This window comes from Amblyomma maculatum, unplaced genomic scaffold (genome assembly GCF_055883805.1).
Source record: "Amblyomma maculatum isolate TAMU_Amacu unplaced genomic scaffold, ASM5588380v1 scaffold_18, whole genome shotgun sequence".
In the NCBI taxonomy this organism is placed as follows: domain Eukaryota; kingdom Metazoa; phylum Arthropoda; class Arachnida; order Ixodida; family Ixodidae; genus Amblyomma; species Amblyomma maculatum.
In genome coordinates, this window is record NW_028146743.1 from 6,666,860 (window position 1) to 6,692,670 (window position 25,811).

The 25,811-nt window shown below is 45.9% G+C and overlaps 1 protein-coding gene across 1 annotated transcript in view; it reads right to left on the minus strand.

The window, feature by feature from the left end:
• The window catches only part of LOC146171822 (visual pigment-like receptor peropsin), a 330,381-nt gene that overhangs the window by 15,727 nt on the left and 288,843 nt on the right, over window positions 1-25,811 (minus strand). The window contains exon 4 of the mRNA XM_084586301.1: window positions 24,307-24,538. Coding sequence (XP_084442427.1) covers window positions 24,307-24,538 — 232 coding nt within the window. The remainder of the gene's footprint in view (window positions 1-24,306; window positions 24,539-25,811) is intronic.

The window sequence follows — 25,811 nt, forward strand, 5'->3', positions numbered from 1 at the left end:
GCCGGAATATGTACAGAAATGATTTCTTCGGCATCGACGCAAGGTGCCTTGATTTTACTCCGAGGTGAAACATCCGTCTTGACAACGTAGTCAAATGCCGCTGTTACGGTCCTCGCATCTAGCATGTTCTCTCCGCCCATTAGTTTTACTTTCCCGAAAACAGCCTCAATGGGTCGCTTTTGAGTTTCCTGGTGAGGACAGAGCCGACACCTTTCCCCAGGAGGTATTCTATCACCTGTACAGTAGACTCGTGATGAACAGCATTTCTTGAAATATTTCTTCAGTGAAACTTTCCTTCTTTAACGCTTTAGAAGTTTCCTGGATGCTTTGGATATTGCAAGTGAACTCGTTTGTCAGCCACTGCAATCAAGTATCACCTGCGTCGTTTTTTTACCTCTTTTTACCACTTCCAGCACAAGTGGCGTCATGAACATCAAACCATTACTTTATTGTTTTGATAATAAGCATAATATCATGTAAAATTTCATTAAAACAACGTTTATTTGCAAATTTAAAATAACGTTTATAATAAAACACATTTGCTAATATATAAATTATATTAACATTGAAAACTCAACCTTAAAGCATTTACTTTAACTGTTATAGTAATACTTTATATCATGCAAGCAATATGCAATTTACATTACATTTTTATGAAATTATTTTCAACTTCGGTGCTCCATACGGATGGCTTCGAATCTAGCGCTGAAATAGGGATTTTCTGTTGCAGAGGAGTTGCTAATGTTTGCCTTGAAGAAGCTTCGATTTGATCACTGCTCATTTAATTTTTTTTATTGCCATTCCTGTACTGGTTTGGGAAAAACTGGGATTAAAATGGACAAAAGTAGCTACCACGCCGCAATGTTTGTCATATTGCTTGTTGAACGTTTGTTGCGCGACAGCGTTTTTTAAATAAAGGCTCGGTTCACGCGTGTAGTACGCTGACGACATGCCGCTGCAGCATCTACCTTCCGTGTTCTTTCAATTCGGGGCTGCACTGACCACGAAATCCGCGAGCGACAGCGCGAAACCCGGCAAAAGCCACCCGCCGCCGCTGAAGCAGATGCGGAGCGTACAGTGAGCAGGTCGCGCCGCTTGCGGCGGCGGAGAGTGTAACTCAGAGAAAATCTCCCATTGCTCCCGCGGAGATTGAGAAGGCCGCAAGAAAGAGCACGCGCTCTTCCTCGAGACCGGCCGTGCTTAGGGGAGCAAGAGGGATCACGTGACTTCTCTTACTGCTGCTGAAGCAGACGCTCGATTGAATTTGTGCGTTTTAAAAGCTAATAGTCGCGTTTATTTCTGTATTTTGGGTTGATATAGAGTGCGAGCCTTTTGTTTTTAATGCGAAAGCATTACTTCGCTATGTTCACAGATTTCTGTCCGCAGACCGCGTCCGCATACCGCGTCCGCAAAATCGTGCCCGCAGCAGTTGTGAGTAATTGAGAGGTGGTAGAGGATAATGAGTGGTGTCAGTCGATAGAGGGCCACATAATGCTGTTACCGAAAAAATAACTAGGCCAAAAGGTAATTAGGTTATTAATTAGAATAACTGGTTCACAGAAAGGCGCAGTATCTGCCACACTTGTTCTGTGGACACCTGAACCGCACGTAAGGGAAGGGAGGAAGGTGGGAGTGAAAGCGGAGAGAAAGGGGTGCCATAGTGGATATGAAGTCAAGAATGTGACGTCATGCAACCGGAAGTAGAGACGAAAAAAGGGCATAGGAAGGAATTGGCGCGCAATTTGAAAGTACCAATGACTAAAATGGGTTTTCCGGTAGAAAAATACTCCTTGCGATTACTCAAAGTAGCTCAAAGCCGTACTGCAAAACGACGGGTAGGGACTTGTTCGAGTACATCTCGCAGAACGAAAACGACTGCGCCGCTCAGCTGCCTCGGCACTCCGCCGCGGGCGGCGCTGTTGCCCGGTCCCTATGCCTGAATACGTAATGCTAACGCGCAACTGAACTGCCTAGGAAAGCATTACACAGCAGCAATTGAACGCGCGTTATCCCACTTACATCGTCATGCGGGCGCTTCCGAGAGGTGGCGCCCGCCACAGTATGTCCTCGCGCCCAATTTCGCGAGACCGGAAACAACAGCGCGCACACCATCGCAGCTTCCATTTTCGTCGAACTAGAGCGCTTTTGGCTGTCGAAACAGCGTTAAACATGGGCATAACCATAAGATCTACTTCCTCGCTAATAATTGCACATAATCATGCCCGAAATAAGTCCGAATTAATCTTCTACTAGCGCGGTGACAGAGGCCGTAAAGGTGCGAAAGTCGGCTCTTCGTTCAAATCTCGTTCTGTAAAGGGGTTGTCGTAAAGCGAGTCGCATGCCGGTGTGAACACTCGGTGTCGATCGGCGCTTGTCGCGGGTCTCCTCCTCCGTGATAAATTGTGCCGGGCGACCTCCGGGAGTCGCCAGTAGCGTCTTATGTCGCCCACTTTGGCACTTATTTCACGCTATAGGCACATTTCAGGTGCGACTGCGAGTACTTCGACACTGCGAGGTGCTTTCAGTTGATAATATCTTAAGAGCTTGGACCTTGCTGTGTCCCCTGTTCAGCACTTTGAGCTTCGGTGATTCGGGGTACCTCACAGATGAAAACATCGAGCGATAAGGTTTTGTTTATTTTTTTTAATCACTGTCTCTCACGCGATCAAATGTGGATGTGAACTGGCGTGGCACAGTGGACAGCGCGGTCGCCGTTCTGGCTGCGTTTTGTTTTTTTTGTCGCACCGTGGAGAAGTGGCATGTCATGCCGATGGATGGGGACGCAAGGTCTGTGGTGTAAAATTTTAGGACTACAGTCCAGCCCACTTATAACGAACTTGATCGTCACGCGGCATTTGTTCGTTGTATCCAAAGTTCGTAGTAAGTGGACCACTTATAATACGGGCAAAAAGAGCAAGCGAGACGAAAGTTAACTTTATTTTTGAAAAAAGTCCGTGATGCATGTCTGCTTCTTCAAAGTTGATCGCATCACTGCCGTTTCTAATTTTTCCAGCGCGGTAATATGTTCATCGCCAAGGCCTCTGCTGCACACGAGTTCCTTAAGCGACGCGATGTAACCGATCGCGGTTGAAGCGTTCACAGTAACCGGCGGTAGAGCAGCATCCTCGTCATCGTCCTCGTCGGTCTCTGGGCAGTCAGGAAGGGCTCGCACTTCACACACAATAGCTTCGTCAGTGCAATGTCGGCGTCGTCATCAGCAGAAACGAAATCGTCCCAGGCAACGTCAGGTCCGGCCAGCTGCGTGTCAACGACGCGTTGCCAAAAGTCCTCGTGCGACCGGCCTTGCGGTGGGCGATCTATTGCGTCCTCGGTGCCTGGGCCCATGAAACCCGCGTTGCGGAAGCAATTTGCTATGCACTGCGCGGTGAGTTCCATCCACGCCGCTTTCAACATCTCCACGGCGGCAAGCAAGCTGATGCGAACTGGCACGGCATCATCAATCACGATCAACAAGCGTTGGATGACGCGCCGCCGGTAGCACACCTTGAACGCATAAATGATGCCCATATCCAGCGGCTGAATTTTGCAGGTTGCATTGGGAAGCAAGAAGAGCACTGTCACCGCACTCAAGGAAGGCTGCACATGGTGCGCCGCACAGTTGTCCAGCACGAGCAGGACCTTCCTGGTTTTTCGTGCCATGTCGCGGTCGAACTCGACAAGCCACTCGGCAAATAAGTCACGACTCATCCAGGCTTTTGTATTGTTCCTGTAGCGTACGGGCACGTAGCTTCCAAAGTATCGCGGCTTGCGTGACTTGCCAATGACAAAAGGCAGCCGCCGGTCACTGCCGTCCATATTGACACACAGAAGAACGGTTATGCGCAACGTACTGTTCTTCCCTCCTGCGCACTTGTCGCCTTTCAGGGCATGCGTTTTAGATGGCAACATCTGATAAAACAACGCAGTCTCATCGGCATTGTAAACGTCCCGTGGAGCATAGCTCGTGATTGTTGGGAGGTTGTCGGAAAGCCACGCATCGACGTCCTCGTTGTTCACAGACGCGGCCTCGCCGACGACCGCCTTGAAAACAATTCCGTGGTGAGCCTAAACCTGTGGCTGAAATCGGGAAAGTCCAAAAGGAAGGCGAAGTCTTTAGCCTTGGAGAGCATCAGCGCCCCACTGATAGGAACGTTCCGAGACCGGGCGTCACCGAACCATTTCAGCAGTGCGTCCTCAACGTCCGCGTAGGTAGTCTTTCGAAAGCGCTTTCTAGTCGTCGGATCGGCATTCACGGTAGCACCAAGAATCTTGTCCTTGCCCTTAGCAATGGTTGAAATGGTCGATTTCGACAGTCCGTACTTCTTGAGCAGCCCGCAGTTTTTTGCACCTTGAGCAAGTTCATTAACAATGGCCATCTTCGTTGCGATGTCGACAGCTTTCCTTTTAGCACCTGAAGAGGTCGGCGTACAGTCCTCCATCGCACCAGGCGCAAGTCAAGCCCTTGGGCTCGCGCGTTGAGGCAGCCTTCAACTCCCCGATCTGGGAAAGGCACGGATGCGGCAACGATGTCAACGCAGTGCCATCGCACAGAAAGAATCTACGGCGCAATGCCCTCAGCGCTGGGTGGCAACGGAGCAACAAATGAAGAACCGGTTTGAGCTGGTAGAGCAGGCGCCTGACTTTCCGGATTGGCCGACGCAGATCACGTGGATGCATCACAGCGGCGCGGGTGGCGCCACTTTCTGTTTCGTCACCGCGCACGCGCGCGCTTTTTCGTTTTCATTTTTCAACGCGCGCTTTTTCTTTTTTTACCCGCAAAGGAGCGCCGGTGGACGCTTTGTGCGCTCTGTGTTCGCGTCGTGTCAGGGGAACACAAAGTGCGCGAAATTCGCCTGCCGCGGGTTCGCAGTCGAGCGAAACCGCGCCAAACACCGCCGGCTCGGTCAACTACGGGGGCCCGACAGCTTCGCGTTCGCTCTAACCGAGTGTTGAGGCCACAACAGTTCGTTATATGTGAGACACTGTGCCATTGCCCCAATATATATTTTGACGGTAGCACCGCCCTCGTTCGTGCTAAGCGAGCGTTCGTTATATCTGCGGCTGTTATAAGTGGGCTGGACATAGTTTTGGTCGGCGCGAGCGCTCGTAGTGGCAAGAACTCACAAGGCGCTGTCGCGTCGCTCGTCATGTGCCGATAGGAATACGAATCGCCGCTCGGGTAGCTCGGGCGCTTGCAGTTCAGGGCGTGGAGTTCTCACTCCGCGCGCAGGCTTCACTCACCACGGGTCCAGGTAGACAGTTGTTGGCGCATGCGCTGCTTCAGCTGCAGCACAGCACGTATGCATTGGGGGGGGAGGTGATTCACAAGTCTTCAAAACTTCGGTTAGGTTTTACTTCCTGGTCTGATCCGTTCTGACGCCAAGGTTGCCGGCGGTGCGCCAACAACGTCAGCTTAAAGCATTTCATGCTTATAGCCTATCAGGTGCCTTAGTGTGCCTGATGCTGAGCGCCGTTTTCCGAGGACATGCTGGGTCCGACTCCCTCGTTTGGCTGCATTGAGCGCACTGCGAGGTGGGGTTGTTTTGTAGAGGAAACTACCTCTATCACACGGAATTCCTGAAATTTGGTGCTCTATCAAGACAGGATGGTACAAGATATTGTTGAAGTGAATCAGAGTTAGTCGCGCTCGAATATATCACGTTTTCTAGCTCATCTGCCGAAAAGCTCTGAGCCTGGTACCAGGACAGCTTGGCTATTTCGTGGCAAAGAGTTTTGAACGTAATTTCTTCAAATGTTGCTTACATAACGGTAACAATAAATATGTTCGCAGATATCGTCCTTCGACAGGTTTCTAGTTTTTGCCACGAATTTGCAGACACGCGCCACATAAATAGTTTCTTTTTTTTTTGCAGCTTAAAATGTTTTGTGCGCAGGACAAAGTTCAGGAGAAAAACTGCTGTGAATCGGAAGCTTAGAGTATTTCTAATATTATTTTCTTAATGGTATCTTATACTTTCTACCCAGTTGTCTCAATTATTCTCAAAAATGAATCCCATTGAATTTCCTGACAGTTTTAATTACCTGTTTTAATTTTAATTGCCAGCGCAGGAAAAATATTGAAAGCAGAGTTTTGTTACGCATCGGAAGCTTAGACCATTTCTAACAACATGTGCATAGCAGTATCTTGTACATCACAGTGGCATCCATATTAAAAAGGTCAACAAATCGTGGACCTGTGTGTTACCAGTCGTATCTTCGCAGAACGATATCTTCACATTCCTTCGCATTTAGCTGGCCTTGAAGTTTTAAGTTCTTTTCGATAAACAGAATTACTTATTTTTAGTCACAGTGAAGCTGCACGCTTCGCCCGGCTTGCAAGAGAAGGCCTGAAGTGTGGAAAGAGCAGTTTTGTCAATGGCGCCACGCTCACACGTCAGTAAAATTCGTCTGGCGTGTTTCGATTTGTGCTGGCATGCCCCGGAGATTTTTTTCTTCTCTTTTGCATAGCCTTGGGTAGCTCTCTTGATTATACCAAATCAATAGCCTAAAACGGCTGGTCCTGTCCGCCTTGCTCAGCCTTATCTCACGCAAAACCATGCCTAACAAACAGAGTTCAGCAGCTCCACCTAGCAGTATACTAAACCAAACCAAAGCAAGATTGGGACACTGAATGCGGAGCATAAACCACTTTTGAGGCAGCCTGACATTTTACTATTGCTGCTTACATCATGGTTCCGAAGCTCGTCACCAAAGAGCGCTCACCAGCTCACAGGTGCGACTGTATTAAATAGCTCGGCCAGCCTGGAAGATTATTAACATGCCAATAATCTTGGAGGCAAGAGAATCAATCATTTTAATGACTGTCCTGTTAATAATCCACCCGACCAGAGCTCCTCGATCGTTTTGAGAGGACAGGCTGCATTTAGCTGCTACGTAAACATGAGGCGGCAATTTTCTGAGAGCGGTGCGGGTAAGCGATGCGATATATTTATTCTGATTAGCCGTCATCAGCTTTCATATAGCCGTAACGTGCTCTACTATAGCCAACTTTTCCGAAAATAATACAGAAACAGTGTTCCACTGACATCTTGGTTTGGCTGGTTTGGTTCTGAGGTTTGACGACCCAAAGCCACTCAGGCTATGAGGGACGCCGTAGTGGAGGACTCCGGAAATTTCGGCCACCTGGGGTTCTTTAACGTGCACTGAAATTGTACAGTACACGGGCGTCTCGCTTTCCGCCTTCATCGGCAAGCGGCCGCCGAGGCCGAGATTCGATCCCGCATCCCTGGGCACATGTAGTTGAGCGCTCTAACTACTGCATGGCTGCGACGGGGCTCGACTGACAACTTGGCTTTCAGTCTTCCGCTTGGACTTTTCGCACACACTTTTTGCTTTAAAAGCGCGTTTACATCGAAATGCGGTGATGGGTCGTATTTGTATAAAACGAGCGCTCTTGTATACGTTTAGCGAACCGTAAATGAGGCGGCTACTTGTGAAAACAAGCGCTGAATGCGGAGAGTAAAAGTGAAGAAAAGTAATAAGCATCTCAGTTTTAAAATTGATCATGATGCGGATATCTTCATTTTATTTGTTGAACGGGTACGATAGGCCTCCATCACAGTTCATGAGGGGCGGCGCAGGACGAGAAAGAGTGTGTCCTTAGGGAGTTTTTATAATTTTCGAGCAGAGAATGGCGTAGGAACATGCTCCCTTACGTCACAGAAGGATTATGTCAACGTAAATTTGCCACAGTCAATACCACACACGAAGTACGTTACCAAAACACAAGCGCGTTGCCAAAGCTTTCAGCAATGGCCAAGGACGCGCGGCCCCCTTACGCTTTGCAGGCTTGCCGACATACCTTGCAGCCATTGGAATGGACAGGGCGTAGAGACTTTCACTCCCTAAAAAGAGTTGCTCTATACTTTGGCACGTATCGTCAACATTCTGTTGAACATGTTAAGTTTTATTTATTACGGCCGGCTGCTACTGCCGAAAATTTCTATGTATGTTTTCATTATATACTGCAACAAATGCCATTTGCACCTGCGCAAACTAAGCTACCTGGCCATGAAAGTAGGCTGGCAGAAGCCAATGTTTCCTGTTATGGTTTTGTTTCGCCACGAGGATGCGCGTAATACATCTTCACTTTGCATAGATACATACATGTATCCCCGCTTAAAGTTGCAAGGCATGATTAAAATTTTTACTCTAGGAGTGAGTGTGCCGAGAACAAATTGGCACGGTGATCGGATGACTCACGTTATTCACCTCCATAAAGATTCTTGCTGGTTCACATTCGGTCGTTTTATTTCACACTACCAGTTTAGTTAAGGAAATACCTGTCTTTACAAATGATGTCACAAAAGTCACTGTAAAGTGTAAGAACCTGAACAATATTATGGGAATTTGATCTTGAAACATTGTCCGTAAAACTGCGAAATAGGACAATAACCATTGCTGACAGGCGGTACCAAGCATTCTTCCTGATAAATGAATACAGGTTGAAGGGAGGGATGGTAATACTTAGATCAGAAAGCAGTAATAATGTGCCCCACGCGATTTTGCATTTCGGTTGCAATCCGATGAGTTAATGCTGTGACCTCACGTTCAGGCGAATTTATATATACTGGAATCTATGCAGACTGTTTAATTCGCCATAATTATCGCCTGCACTCCATTACTGCGCTTTGCTCTAGGCAGCCCATTATCGTACAACTCTTACTGCTATAAAAAGGAATTCTCATAGCAACTCTTTTATCGGTCTTTGAACGTCGCGCATATACTACCATTATTTAGGAAGGGCAAGATTGTTAATGTGACATCTCTGCACGACATCAGGCTTGGTCGATTATACAGAGTGGAAATCATTAGACACGACAGCGCACTAACAAAGTAAGCGCGCTTGGACGCAATGTATGCACATAGCGCTCGGAATTCTGAACGTGCTGATTGCACCCCCCCCTCCCCCCCTCTTTCCGTTGTTCTTCGCCTGCTTATCTTTCTGTTATCGTTCTTGTAACCGTTGTAGCTGTTTGCCTATGTCAAATTCACATTTAGTCCCTCTGTATAGGCATTGTTCAGAATATGGTCCACTTTTTGTTGGTTTTAGCTGTGAATACACACCCCTCATGTAATGCCCCTTTGGAGTCTTTGAGGTTACATCAATAAATAAATAAATAAATAAATAAATAAATAAATAAATAAATAAATAAATAAATAAATAAATAAATAAATAAATAAATAAATAAATAAATAAATAAATAAATAAATAAATAAATAAATAAATAAATAAATAAATAAATAAATAAATAAATAAATAAATAAATAAATAAATAAATAAATAAATAAATAAATAAATAAGCTGAGGTGATGAGAAGTCTTAGATATATACTTCAGCCAGGCTGGGAAGCTGTGAGTACTCCTTTAGTTAGCCTTCTTGAAAAAAAAAAAAAAAAAAACCACGTTACTGCTCTGTGATGCGTCCAGCAATGACAGTGTTTTGTGTCATCTGGGCTGTCTCATATTTCTGTTACGCTATGCTGTTTTTCTGCCTTCCTTTTTTTATGGTTACATTCGCGGCTGACAAGAGAAAAAATATATTTTTGCCAGTTTATTCCAGTTCCATGTTTTTACACTATGGCTGTTATTATTCTAAATATGTGTGAACATTCCATAGTCTGTACCGAACCACAGTGGTGGCATATATTTGTGCGGTAGGTATGGTGTCGACTTCCAATGCTGCCAAGGAGTAGGCATCGGTAAAAACTGGTTTTGCGCCATAAGAACATATAATCGTCAAGTGTCTCCTCTTACGCAGATCTCTTTAGCACGCATCGTAAAGACACACAGTGAGCAGCACCAGGTGGCAGGCTCATGAAGTAAAGAAGCAGTTTTCCCTTGAACAGAATCACCTCGTTCGTTCCACCTCTGTAGAAAATCGGTGACAACACGTTTTACAGTCCAGGAATATTGGATTAGGAATGGTCAATATCTGCTACACTGGCATGACGGAGAGTATCTTGTATTTCCCATTTTAGGCCTTTCAGGGACATGATAACTAGTCCGGCCAGCACCACGATGTTGCTACTTCCCCAGTTGCGACCTGGTCACTCCTCCCCTCGCTTGTCCACGTCCTGACCGGAATCACTTACTACTGAGAAGCAGTGTCAAATTTTTATTTGCAATAGGTTGAACAGGTAAAACATTATTTGCATTAACCAATCTCCTGGGCCTATAGAGGAAGGTAGTTACATTATTTTAGCAGCACAATAACAAAAAAAAAAATCTTAAGTTACGAAAGCAACGGCGAACAAAACGAAAGATTCAGCATTTAAAAATAAGAAAGAGAAACAAATTTTCTCAGAAGTAAAAACGCATAATAGAAAAAATTGGAAGCGCTGCCGATATCTGGATAGGAGAAATGCGAAAACATGTGCGTTGGCTTCTTTTTAGTTGCTCCTAGTCGCCTTTGGTGCCCCTTCAGCGCTTTTGAGTGTCATGACTATGTGCTCTTGAGAACCATGACTTTTATTTCATGTTATTTAAGTATATGTTCGCCTTGATCTCACACGACTTGTCGCTCTGCCTTTACTCGACCTCGTGAATCTCTCAAGTTATCCTTGTAGCTCTTCGCCCGAGGCCCATTTCCTGTATATTACTGGAAATAAATTTTCAATTCAATTCAACAGTCATGAACATGACTGACTGAATTACACAAGTCATGGACTCCATAGTCCTGCACATCGGATCTCTGATCTGACTGACTCATGACTAAACTCACATGACTTGACTAGGCATGGCATGACATATACATTTGTGATTATATGCACATCCTTGACTACTAGTCTCACCTTAATGTGACGTCATATCACGCGTTACATTTTGCTTCCATGTTTTGTTTTCACATTTTGCGGACACGTTTTCGCAAACAGCGAAGTAAGGCTTTCCCCCTGAAACAGGAAGTCGTTAGCCTTTGATATTGAGGTGAACCGACTTGAACACTTTCACACCGTAACTTTGAATTAGGCCCTATCACATGCCTTAGAGTTACAGACAAATTAAAATTGCAGCTTTGCTCGGCCGTATATGGCAATAATTGAAACCGAGTAGTTATTTTTTATGACGATATTTGCCACCATTGCGATTCTGATGTATTATAAGAAAGAAAATGCAAAATTTGTGACCAACTGAGCAGACGGACTGGGACTAATACATTTACCTTTATATATTTATTTACAAATTATTACCGCTAGCCATCTGATAGGCGTGCTAACAATGCCACTTCAATTCGCCGCGATATCAGCGTTGTCACCGGCGCATAAAGTCTCAAACGAATCGAAGTTTGTAGCTCTCAATTCGACAGAGTAGAATCAATTTCTTTCTTCGTTGTTCCCGGTGTCACGGTCGCTTACCCTTCAGGAATAATGACAGCGCAAGGCATAAAAGACCCAAGCGGCTAGTTAATGCAGTGTGTTTCGTTTTGCCTTCTTTTAAAATAAACAGAGCTCGAGCTACTTAACTTTACTAAGTCAGGCCTAAAGTGATCGCCTTTAAATCGCGCCAGAATGTACGTATACCTTGTCGTTAGGCGATGCACGACGAGCTATGCTCGCACGGTGGCGTCTAATCTCATTAGAAATTAGTCAGTGTCTTGCATCACATGCGAGCAAGCCGATCTGGGCGCTTTCGAGAAACATCGTTACCTGATCTGTTTAGCACATATCTTCATCACCAAGGCCTTCAACTTTCACAGGCACATTAGCAACGTACGAAGCAGACAGATATTTTTTAATAAGAACGCGCACATAGCTTTGGTGAAAGTAGTTAGTTAGCCAAGCCGAGCGTAATAAAATGAAGTCGCTTGATGAAACGAGCCTCGTACACAGAACAATAGCGTCGCCACACACCTTTCTGTTCGCAAAATATAAAACTCCTGCAACACAAACCGGCGCGCCGCGCTTTAGAAGATGCGCGTCCTAGGGCATGCTAAAGGTGGATTCTTGACATCGTGCATACCAACGCAGACAGCTCATTGCTCATTTCGTAAGCAGAATTTTGGCGCTGGCGTGGCATATATTAGATAACCAAGGCTATCATTGAGAGTGTGAGATGCGACCAGAAAATTACACTTGAATAACTTTGGGTTGAGCGTGATACCCACACGGCAGTGGAAACTACGCGAATCCCAGGAAAGGACGCTCGGGCAATTAATTGTTCCTTTTAAACAATTGCACCGGAACCCTATCAGTAATATTAGAACCAAAGAGCTTACCAAGCCGCGGTCCTTTAGTGCAACGTTTCATATGGACAGTTTCCTAATTAAATATGTTTTCAGTATGGAATATATGGACACCACCTGAAACATTCGGAGTGGATATGGACTATGGACTAGGTGTGTGAAAACATATTGACCCTGTATGACGTTACGAAAATCACGCGGAAATTACCAATGCAGCATGGAGAAAATAAGGGAACGTAGATTTCAATATATTTTTCAACGTCATAAGGAATCCATGCTCCTATAATTTCATATAATTCTATATATTTGTGCACCTATGGGTACAAGTCAGAAAACTGACCATTTTTAATTTTGGTGCTCCCATTGTGAGCGGCAGTGACATAATGTAAATGCAGACAGGTAGATGCTAACCTTACTGTCAATGTTGCGTGCCAACCGCTGCAAGGAATGCCGCTTCAAAACAACACCGAGAAAAACTCCGTCCAGTTCTTGCTCTCCTTGGAAATGGACTCTCTCAGTCTCTCTGGATACGTGGACGGTTGTACGGCAACAAAGGGCGCACTTATCGCCGAGGTATGTGACTGATTCGCGTATAAAATACTGCCGCTGAGTGATTCAAACTCCTGCTATTCTTGATGAAAACAAAAAACCGGGTCGCCACCGAAGCATCCGGGATCGCTGCCCAGAAATCGGCGTCAGCGTTCGCATTTTCTTTGCAAAATCGGCCGGCGGTTGGGCTAGCTGTATTTAGGTTTTTTAGTATTTTCTCGTTCACGTAAGTTCTATTTTTGGGGAGGGTAGTCACTCTCCCAAATAAACACAATGTCCGAAGGGTGCAGGTCGATCTCTGTTTGTCCTTGGTATACCTTTGAGAGGAGTGTAGACAACACATTTTGGTTGCATGTTTTTTCTGTGCATTGGTGCATATTATATAACCGTATACGGATCTCCACGAAGTATTTGCGTATATGATAGCCTCAAAAATTATATATCAATATGTTATCTCACCCCCTTCGGCTTCAGCAGCCAAGTCATGGCGGCAAAGTTCAATATAAGCTACGCAATGCGTTAAATTGCAGTATAACCGCTGCTTCTCCATTGCCTGTGATTACAGATGTTCAGTCAGGCGGGCTTTAGCTTTGTATTGAAATAAAAACCAAAATAAGCAGCGATTCTCTGTTTTTTTTTCATGCCTCACGGGCCTATACGTACAGTCAGGAACAAACGTTTGCGGGTTACGGATTTATGGAAAAATATTTGTTTCTTCGTTGTCTCTAGTATGTCCCGTGATATTTTTCTCGAATGAGGAGTGCATGTCCCCTCGTGAATCAACACATTTCATTCACTATGTTTTTCCAGTCACACAGAAATTAATATTTTTTCCATGAACTCACGTCCCGAAAAATTTTCTTTACGACTGTCCTTAACGGTACGTATGCTCGGCTGTTGAAGCTGAAGTGAAAACAGATGCGAGAAATACGTTCAATTAATTGTCATTTATTGATTGTACACGAATACGAGGTGGTGGGCCATGCATACGAATAAGTTATATGTGCATGATAGAATTTTGCTATAATGAGGGAATAACATTTACTTTAACAATGGTTGACACACTCGTTTGCTAGACTGATATGCATGACGATAATTAGATAACTGCTTTATAAGTGGGTCCGTTTGTTTTATATTTTGTGCAGCCCGGACTGCGTGCCACCGTCCGAATTTCTGGTCGACTTTAGCGGGAAGGGGCATCTGAAGATTACAAGCTTTGTGTCTGAAGAAGACGTCAATCATGCAAGGCGGTGTTGGTGCAGCCTTGTGCTGCTTGCATGGAGAGTTAAGGGTGGAACATCGTCCCTAAAGGTGATTGCATCGGAAGTTGAAGCTTTGGCCTTCGGAGTCACAACAACTCATAAATTTGGTAGTGGCTAGGCTTCTCTGAACCCATGTCTTTTAGGCATAGTGCCTAATTGAAAGAGAACTAAGCCCGCGTCGTATGCTTCGCGACATTGCAACGCCACTGAAAGAAAAAACGAACACAAAACGATATGGAACAGACTGTGATGTTGATTACAAAGCTGTCCTCAAAATTGGTTGGCGCTCGGTGCGAGCTCGTTACCGTCAGGAAAATGTTTTTCAACAGTACCATCAGAGCTCTGAACGCATTAATCAGCGCATTATTGTTGCTTGGACGAAACATTTAAAAACTTAGGCTATGAATAAAAAATCCCCACAAAATATAGAAAAAATGAGGAGCACGTAATCTTGAAATGATAGTATCCGATGAAACAAGGCTATAAGAAAGTTTTCTCAAAACTGAAAGATTGCAGCTAAAAAAGCAGCACTGATCTAATGGTGAATTCCAAGCGCAGAGCTGAAGCACATCCACAGCAACGTTTTCTGCTCTTTTCGGAGCAACTGTATTTCAAACGCAGATCCGGAGCAGGGATCAATCGCGTCTTCCAAACGCAGGGAGCAATCGCTGAGTCAAGGTCTCTCCGTGGAGCAGTCAAGACTGCTCTGGCGAAATCGGCGGACCCGGCCGGAGGTTCGCGTGACGTATTCCTTCAGTGGCACTCTCCACTACCGGCAGCTTGTCGTCGTCGCTGCGCCGTCTCTGCCCTCTGCGCTTTGTAGCAGACGATCAGTAGGCTACTTGCCGCCGCTATGGATGCAAATTCCCGTCGCGAACTGGCCCTCTCTTTTCGGGACAGTGACTCGGAAAGCAGCCTCAGCGTGGAGAGCGACTGCAAAACTATGCACGAAACCTCTATGTGCTTGTATTTCGTAAACTTGAGGTCATTGCAATTACTGCTCTGCTTGTCCCTACTGTGCACCACAACATTGCTTTATTCGAAAAATTGGCAAAGTACTCTTACCGCGTGCGCCCGCGTTCGGCTGTGTGAACATGTTCGAAATAAGCGGGTACAGAATGTTGATGCCAACATTTAAAGAAGCAGCGAGAGAACTGTTGATCTGTTACAGGTCTGGAAACAGACGACACGTGCACATGAAGCGCAGCTAGGCAAGCGCAAGGGATGACGGGTTTTTCCTCTGCCAATTCGCGAGCGCCACCTACTTGCTCCGGCCGGAGCACGAGCGTTTCAAACACAGAATTAGAACGCATACTTTCCGCCGGATTCAGGCGCTCTGTCGCCGAGAGTGCGAACCGCTTTGGTTCTGCGATTTGAATTCACCATAAATTAACGGCCTTTTAGTAGGACGAGAGCTCTCGATGTAAACAAAATCATCGTTATGCAACCACTCCCACTGCAGGCTAGAAACCTTCCCCATGTCCCTCCACTTACCCCCTCTCCTAGGTCAGCTACAGCTGCTTTATCCCCGCAGACTTCAGAAGCACACGCTTACACCCAACTTTCTGCAACCCCTTTGCAGCGCTTCTTTTTCGAAAGCCCTGTTTGTTGCCCTTAACGACTATCGGTTGTCTCACATTGACACTGCATGCTGTCACCATGCCTGTTTCTTCATTTCGGCTAGAATATGAACTCCCATTTGTTCCCTGACCCTCTTTTTTCTTACACTGTCCCTTAAAGTTGCACCTATCATATCCTTTTCCAGTCCGTCTCAAATTTACGCTGAGCCTTTTTCGTTACCGCCCCATAGATGAGTACCAGTAAGATACAAATTTAATAGGCTTTTATTCTGAAGGACAATCGCAACTTGCATTGATGGTTTGAGTGTGCCGGTCAAATGAACTCCAGTTCCTTCTTATCTGATTCTCGTAGTTAATTCCCCCTCGTGGCCCAAATCTGCGATCACTAAAGGCCGCAAGTAGATGTTCCTTACCAGATAAACACTTCTGCTTCTACTGTTGTTCCTTTTTAGAGGCCTTTGAGCATTACTCTAAATTCCTACACGATAATTTTGATACCTAGCATTCTCCTTTCCTTCTTGGCACTTGATCCCACTTTTCAATTTGCAACCGTAATTACTTGACAGGTCAATGTAATCTTGCAGTGAATACTAATAGTGTTCTCTATTAATCCCTATACTCAACTGCTCCCAATCCACGTCTCTGAATACTTACTGCAAAGAAGGGAAGAATGTCATTGGAGAGATCATGTTTTCCTGCCTGGCACCCTTCATGATTGCGCTTTTGTCGCTCAAACTTTCTCTATGAAGAATCTGCACTATAAGCAGGCGGTATGATAGTTAGACCGGATGCCGGTAAGCTCACTCATGAGACGGAATATCGATTAAGGAACGCCAAAGTATGAAAGAATATAACCCCACAGTCGAAATGAAACTAACAGGGCTATAACATCTAATTAGTAAGCTCAATGTGTCCGACATAAAGAAGTATGCTCAGTCGAGAGTTCGACAAAAATCTGTTTGGTCAGGCATGACGATGCAACGAATTGAAGCAGTCATTCACTACATAAGGTAAGATGGAGTCCAAAGTCAGACCCCGTCCGCACCACTAACGTATCGCGGGTAGAGAAAGTTCCGCAATTCGAGATATAAATGAACAGGTCCATCGGACAAAAGTTTTTGATTGATTAGAAGTTAATTAATAAAAAGGGGGGGGGGGGAGCTACTTTAGCGACCCATAGCCGAGGAAGCGGGTCCGGGGAGACCCCACGTTATCTCCCCTGGGAAGTAGCGGAAGGGATGGGTTTTAGGGTAAAGGGAAGTAGGAATTAAGATAGGGTTATGGGAAGTTGGAGGGTGATGTGGGCAGCGTAGGATTTTCACTGGCAGACAATTCGAGTCGAGCTCCCATATGGGCCTCCGTAGTGGGCGAGCCCTCGCTCTTAGCCGAATATGCGGCCCTCGGCCCTTGGACCATTCCACCACCGCAACGCCGAGTCTCCGGCGTCTGAGACAGGTTCCCTACATGAAGCCGCTTTTGAGGTTCCCCGTCCCTCAAGCCCGGTCCCCCAACCCCGACTCTACTTGAAGTACTGAGAGGTAGATTTCGCAACGTTCATACCTACTCCAAGGTACTCGGCAAGTGATCAGACTTTAATCTGGCGCACCCTGATGGATATTCTTCCCCGGTTTTCGCTCGGCAGTGCATGTTGGAAGGTACATTTCATCGGCGTCCTTCCATCCTAGGGTAACACTAGGGTGGAGGGACTCATCCAATGCTACAGTCGAAAGGACAGACGTTTCGATACCCGTACGGGTTTCTTGCTCACAGAGAGCAGGATAAGAGCGGTGGCAAATTTATAACCGCTATTCACCCAAACAACGCAAGCAACATTAAACAAGAACGCCGGCCCCATGCCAAGCATCTGTGTCCGATCTTTACGTCACATTCTGTGGTTGTAAATTCGCCACCGCTCTTATCCTGCTCGCTGTGAACAAGAAACCTGCACGGGTTCCGAAACATCTTTTCTTCTTTCGACTACGGTCAGTGATTGCAAATAAGTATGAAGAGAATCGACCCGTGCACTAAAGAATAGATGTAGCCCACAGATAGCTGAGAAGAAACTAAGCAGTAGGTCCTAGCCGTGTGCCGCGGCGGCTAGCCTGCCACCGATAGTTGTACCTGTTGTAGGCCATCATTTCACTCTCCACCGCTTCGATGGCGAACGACGGCTGTTGCGACAACCATTTTTCTCTCTTCCTCGCAGAAATAATACGTATAAAACGAATTTGACGAACCCGTAGTGACCGCATCCCATGGCGCGAGCAGAGACCGGCGAACATATCGGCGCTCCCATTCATCGCGAGCGCAAGCGGCGAAACGAGCGACATCAGACGTGTTATGTCAACGTGAGAGTGAGAGCGAAGGCTGTAGTTAAACGGGGCATTCTCGCAGCCAACGCCCGACGCAGTTAGCAGCGCCGTAGTGCGGCGCCGCAGCCCCTCCGCGGACTGAAGTGGTGGGCCGCGTATTTTTCAGAACGACTGTACATATTGAGGTAGCTTGGAACAAGATCGCAATGACTTCTTGTGAGGTAATAGTGGGGTAAAATGAATTATTTAGCGAGTAGAGAAGTGGATGTACGCGAAAGACAGCCTGCAAGGGGAAGCCACAGATAGGAGGTATGAACGCTGTCGTCTCATCATGTGGAGCAAAACCTTTTTACTAGCATAACCTCTCCGCCGACCTTTAATAGACATGCAGGCGCCTCTTTCATCTTTAGCATTCCTTGTAAGCTTTCTTCCTCTTCCGATATCAGCGGGATGTGAAACTAATTCATGCCGCTGCATTCGTCATTATCGTCTTGATCCCTTAGGCTACAGTATATATCCGCATAGAAATTTTCGGCTATTTTATTCACGCCAATAATGAGACTGTTGTTTGTCTCCTAGTCCACACACACACACACACACACACACACACACACACACACACACACACACACACACACACACACACACACACACACACACACACACACACACACACACACACACACACACACACACACACACACACACACACACACACACACACACACACACACACACACACACACACACACACACACACACACACACACACACACACACACACACACACACACACACACACACACACACACACACACACACACACACACACACACACACGTGTGTATATATATATATATATATATATATTTGCCTGTGCCTAATTCCCTCTTGACAACTTATATGCTACCTTCAGCTTATGGTTTTAGCAAAGTAGCTTTCACTTCTTGAAGATTATGGTCGTCGTCCTCGATAAGAACGTAACAGTGGTTCTGAACAGAGATGAACAGAGATGCCAGATATCTTTTTCCCTGACCGGTGGGTTTCTTCATCAAGCTTCCTTCATTCCCTTCAAACGTTCGGCCAATTCGGGACTTTGCGATCCTATAGTCACTACATTTCACATTGTCTAGCACCCACACATCCTTGACGATACCAGGACAACCGCCCAATATCATGTCTGTTTCATTTTTAGTCATACTATTCGGACTCTTTCACATCCCCTTCCGGCTCTCCCGTTTGCTAAAGACGGTACTAATAATGCACAAATTATTTCGGCTTGCAAACTTGCTAAGAGCTCCCTCCTAGTGTTATTAGACAATATAACCTAGTCTCCCACCGCCTGGTGTTCTGCCTTTATCTTGTCTATCATGGCCATTGATGCAGCCCAACAGTAGACTACAATGGGTTTTACCTTTAATCAATGCTAATTATACTTCTGGAAAATAGACTTTTAGGAAGGGGTACTGGCTCGCTTACTTGATATTTTATTCCTGCAGAGAAACATTTGCTGTAAGTTCGCGCAGGCATGTGAAGAAGCGGGGTAAAACACCAACGCCTTTAGCTTCCAAAACAACAGAGCCTGAGTATCGTGAAGAGTATGCCTTGTTGGGCTGAAATCCGTACGCGAAGCTCGAAAAAAAAATATATATTGACACATATCTCTGAAAGTAAGATCCTAAAGAGGAAACTCGAGAACTTGCGTCTGCGTCGTTACATGCGAAATTGCTAATAAAACTTTGTCGCAGCTACATTATCAGTTCAATGTCAGACGAGTTGGCGCTACCAGTTGAAGCTGAAACTGAAGCTCAGACGGTTTTGATTCTCATATGGGAAAGAAGAGATGTTGCCTTCCCTGAAGACGAACTGACATATTACATCTTGGTGAAACATAGACGTGCGCATAATGCGGCGGTACTCTCGTGTTCTAAGGGAAGGAAAGCGTAGCAGAGGACGGCAGAAAGTTAGGTGGGCGGATGAGATTAAGAAGTTCGCAAGGGTCAAGTGGATGCAACTAGCACAGAACCGGGTTAAGTGGAGAAATATGGGAGAGGCCTTCGCCCTGCAGTGGGTATAGTCAGGCTGATGATGATGATGATGACTCTCGTGATCGTTCGAAACAAACGAGCAGCCGCATTCAATTATTTCGTAAACCAAGACTTTTTCCTTGTTCTTAGAGAAACCCGGCAGATAATAAAAGAGGGGCTCTCGGAAGTGCTTCGGGTCCGGAGTCATCAGCTCAAAGTTTGAAGTGGATCCGGTTCTAACACGGCAGCATTTCAGGCACATCTTTTTCCGGCATTCATTACCTGCTTGAGTCGTCGAGTGAATATTTTAGACAGCAAAGCTCCAAGCTGGTAGCATGACCCGCACGCGCCCCTGCAAGCTTCCTTTATGTAAACAGTCAAGAAGAAGTACGCAGTAGTGCAAAACCGAATGAAGCTCATACCGGAACCAGTTGTGTTTGTAACTTGAGAACTATGATTTGGATCAACACAGCTGTGGCATAGTCGTTTGAGTATCCGCCTACCCTATGCGAAGTGCGGGGTTCTATATCCACCGCCCAGTGTGATGCAAGTTATGAAGCTCCTTCCGGCTGGTGCTCAGATTATCTGGAGGGAAATTCTTGGGAAATGGGTAACAACCATTCGCCACGGCGCTCTTTGACCGAAGCTGTGTTTGCGTCATAAAATATCAATCTTCATGATTATAGATCGTTGCTATCACTAGGAGTTGGATTTACGATAGATAAGGCCTTCGCTGTAATTAGCTAAAAATGTGGCGCTTAACTGGGCCCACGGAAAGGAACAAGGACACTGCACAAGTAGCCGTAGAAAAGCACTCGTTACTTGCATGCGTCCATCGTGATTGCGCGTTCGACAGTGAAGTGAGTACATTTCATGTTTGTAATTCAGCGAACAGGAGGCCAACGGCCGTCTTGCAGAAAGGAAGCCGGAGAACAGAATGAGTGCTTCGGAAATCTCTACCTATATTCATATTGCTAAGCCTGCTTGTACTCTACCCCAAAGCGAAAATGGTCTTCGAGAGCGACTGCAGTACTTGCAGAGCGAGAAAAAAAAATGGGGTCACATTTTAAGGGTACGATGCGACAGCTTTCAAGGCCCCCGTCTCCGGTCCCTCTCGCGAATCCTCGTTCGAGCACATCCAATTCGCAGGTCGCTATAAATAGCAATCACATAATGTGTTTCTCTGCTATCTCGCACGTTTTCACCAGCATGCAACCGCTAGCTGTCTACTAAATTACAAAAAGACAGCCCGGCATGGATATACCAAGCCCCCATTTCAGAACTAAACCGTGCAAACGTATCTACGAGGCTTAACAACAGCGTGTCTGACACAGGAGCCATATGGGCTCTGGATTGTGCGATTCCCATGTCGCCTTCCCATCTCACAGGGGCTACCCGAATTGGCAGCTCCTGTCAGCTTACCCATGCCATGTGGTCTCTGGCGTCGCGCAAACTACCTTCCGTTCAGTGCCTGGCCACGCCGCATGCTAAATGCCACCAGCTAGAGACATGCTTCGCATGAAACTTCAAGGCGAAAGACTTTCATCATCATCATCATCATCAGCCTGATTATACCCACTGCAGGGCGAAGGCCTCTCCCATATTTCTCCACTTAACCCGGTTCTGTGCTAGCTGCATCCACTTGACCCCTGCGAACTTCTTAATCTCATCCGAAAGACTTTAATGGCTCATGACTCGCTAGCGTGTCGGTGCGTTCGCGAGAAGTGTCCGCGAGATTCCGCGGGTTAACGTGAGTCGGTGACGTCAGCAGGCGATTCACGCGTATACGAAGCTGATCTCGCAGTGCGTCCGATCCCGGCGTGCGTGGGGCGCCTTTCATTTGGCGCTTCCTCGAACGCCGCAACATCGAGCATACAGATTCCGCGGGATTCCACTTGCCAGTCATCCTGATGGCGTCATCAGAATAATAAAAATTCTTTCTCCGCCGGGAATAGAACCTCCATACCTCGGGTCCCCGCCGAGCGCTTTAACCAACTGCGCCATGCCCGGGATCGTGGAACACACATCATAATCCTCCTTGTCTACCGGGAGGACGATAGCAGCGGGATTCCTCGAGTGACAGATATTGCGCCCTTCCTTTTCTGCAATTAAATTATGGAACTCCGGTGAACGTTTATGCATTCAACGGAACGCTGGTTGTGTTCGACAAGGGGTGTGCGATGTACCGAGTGCAACAGCAGCGCTCAAGCTTTCGCATTTCTCCAGTGCAGATTCTGCATTTCTTTGGCAATGTTTCTGTGCTCACGCCTACACTGATGCCGAATTTGGCCCTTAACAATCTCGCCGTAAAAAGGTGGCCCAAAAGGTGTATATCAGGCACGCAGCAACTGAATAGTCGTGAGCCTTGGTGAAAACGGATGTTGTTTACCTGTAACCTGAGTTTCGCTTCAGCTCTTAATTGATGAACTTACTTTTCTTCCTTCAAAGCTAGGAAGATATAAGTAGTTCAAAGTTAGACGTTGGGGATCTTTTTGAAAATACAGAAAGCACTGAACAAACCTTATTTTTGTAAATGGCATATGCGGTCAGGCAGGCAGAATCTGTGAGGACTATTGTCGTCGCAATATCACTGACTAAATGCAATAACCAGCTTTTTTTTTCACTGCAGTGAGCATGCATTTTATATTGATTCTTATAAGTAGTGGTAACTCATGGCTATATCGTAGAATTTTATTAACGCGCTTTTGCACTGTGATACACATGTCAAGACTTTCAGCCCAGACCGCGTAATTACGCATTGCGAGACCGCGGCACTCGACAATATGGTCCTCACTAGTGTTATGCCACTGTTGCATACAGCGCTTCGCTTGACAAGAGTGCGGAAAGACGTAACACTGATAGCTCTCCGTTCTCGGCGAGCGTTTTCATTAGTGAGTTTTAGAACTGGGGGAGGGGGGAAGCGAAACAGTGGTCCTATCGGTTAAGAGAACAGGATAATACAAGGACGAGAGTACGCATATGCACATTGCTGCAATGAAAAGGCGAGAGATGCATCTTTTATTCTGGGCATGCGCTCTCTCATCCGCTGTTACCCTATATACCACTCACCTGTAGAGTCCCCCAATGCTAAAACTCGCTAGTTTTGGCCTGCGAAACGGACGAATCACTGTGCGGACGGAGTGGTGTGAGGGCTGCTATTCAAACAATTTGTTATCTGGCCTGGAGCGAAACTTTATCACCACTGGTGATAAATCCACATACCACTCTACAAGGGAGGAGTTTCCTGCCGAGCCCCGCAGTCTTGTATACGTAACTACGCGGCTTAGGCTGAAATTTCTGACACGTATGTCAGCGCGTTACTAAAACTCTACGATATAAATTAGTCATCAAATGCTGCTATCTCGAAGCTGTCAAAATAAACATGCATGCTCACTGCAATGGATAAAAAGATAATCATTGCGTTTAGTTTACTGCATTTAGTATTGCATTTAATAATGATATTGCGGTGACAACTGCACTCACAGTTTGCATTCGCCTGGCCGCATACCTCGTGTAGAAAAACAACTCATGTGTAATGCTCTTTGCAACTTTTTAAAATATTGAAAGTCTAATTCTGAACACACTAATACTCTCTCAAGCGTAGGCAGAGAAACTAGCTGAAAACTCTAGCATCCGGTTCACATCACTTAAGCATTAAGAATAAATACTATTTTTGAAATGATAAATTCGACTTTGTGGTATCTTGGCCTTATTGAAAATACGGGTATACGGTTGCAGCGCAGTAATATTTGACAGCCACATTGTATATATGCCGCTTTTTGATTAGGTCATCGTCGTCTGACTACAATCTTCCAATGAGAAACTTGCGCTGTGTGTGATTATCAGGGTTATATGGTGATAAAAAGCCATTACTTTACTACTGTTACCTATCAACATACTTTTTCTCTGCCGTTTATCCTGTCCTCACCTCGTCCTTTGTCGTTTTTTTTTTGCGTTAAAGTACATTTGGTAAAGCAATTATATCTTCGTACTTACGGTGCAGAATTATAGTCCTAGTGGTTAGTGAAGTCTTGCACTGCAATCTGCACTATTCCAGTGGACATGTAAGTTTGGTAATTTTCCTCAGTGGCGCATTTTATATTATTGTATGCTCGACATCTCATTCACAGTAAATTATTTATAAGAACCTTTGTAAAACTGCATTCTTTTTCACATGAATACATGCTTACATATCTGCTTTAAATTTGCTTTTCTTGGCTAAAAGCTATCTTATGTCCATGGTCCAAACGGTACTTACCGTGTTTATACATGATAATAGAGGAAATATTCAAAAGAAAAGTTAGAAGGGTTACGTAAAACACCTGGAAGGTTTTGATTAACGCGGCGCCGGAAGCACTTAGAAAGTACCCGCACCATGGTGACTGAATCCTGGTTTGCCCAGAAGTCGTCGTTCATGTCAGTCGGGCGTACGGCCGTGGGCTTTGGCACCCGGATGTGCGCGGCTGAAGTGCGGTAGCAGACGACCACGATGCAGGCCGGCACGAGGAAGCCCAGCACAAAGTAGACCACCGTGAAAGACTTGTAGCTGGGGTCGTTGTGCCTCCAGTCTATTGTGCAGGACTGGAAGGAAGGCTCCATCCCATACCTGCGAAAACAATGAAGCACATGCATTCGTCACGCCAGGACTAGACTTTCACGAATGCGCCGCCCAAACATCACTATACGCGTACGCAATATTGATGCAACGGACAGAAGCGCTCTGCTTGCGGCTGCAAATGGCCGATGCCTCGGTAGCCAACGTACTTTTTTGTAATATTAAGTATGTCCGAATTTGACAGGGCCCCACATATTATAAAGGATTAGCCGCGGAAGGCGGCGAGTCATCTCAGTGAAGAGAGAGCCGTGAGTGACAGGAGTCCCAATATCTGCGAGGGGCTTAATCGCTCTCTAGGGCTAGCCCAACGCTATACACTTGAAAAATTGCATGGAGCTAAACGATTCTTAATGGGCCTGACATGGAGGCGCGCCATTTTTTGGCCCGGCAACTATCAACTATCGTCTTCCTCTTGTGCGCAGCCGAACCCTGGAATCCGCCTCAACCGGAATTCCCTTCAGGTGCCAAGGAACTCGAACTTCACCAAACCCAAGTGTGTCCGGAGCGCGTAGTACTTCGCCTGCAAAGCTGCGCCATCCACTTGGGGCACGACATTCCTCATCGCACCGTGTATATGTCCACAGTTGTGCTCCAGGTTGGTTGCTTAACCCCTAGTAAAAAGTAGCAAGCGCTACCTTGTTGCGGTATCGTGGCGCTATGCCGTCAAATGTTCAGTTGTATGCTTCATTTGAGACGCGCTTGCGACTAGCTTTTTTTTTTTGTCTGACGTATTGCTTTTATTGCTTTTACTATCGGGCGATACTGGACTTAACTCATCCGGCTCTCCCCACTTGAACAAAGCAGCTGTCGGCCTGCAGAGTGTTGAGTAGACTCAAGCAGCCATGCGTGCCGATATCAATGAGTTAAGCGCTGCTCAACTTATACGCATAAAAAATTAACACAACCTGAACAACCCTACCTCAATGAACAAGACCGGCGAAAATATGCGTGAAATGGCTATTTGGAAGGCCGCAAATAAAGATGCCAGGAATAGAATGTGCCGGAACAGCGTGATATTCTTAGGACTTCAAGAATAAGCGAAGGGACCTCGCTTCGATCAGCAGTCAACTTTCATACTTTCTCGCGCAATTACGAAATTCTTATTTAAACAACATCGTTCATGAAAAGTGGGAACATTACAAAATATCAATCTTTCGGTTAAATATAACTTCATCCCTAACATTCTTGCAAAATCAGATCCCCTAAGTCACTGCTTTAACAAAAGTTTGAAGCGCCTTCTGAACGATAAAAAAAAAAAAAAAAC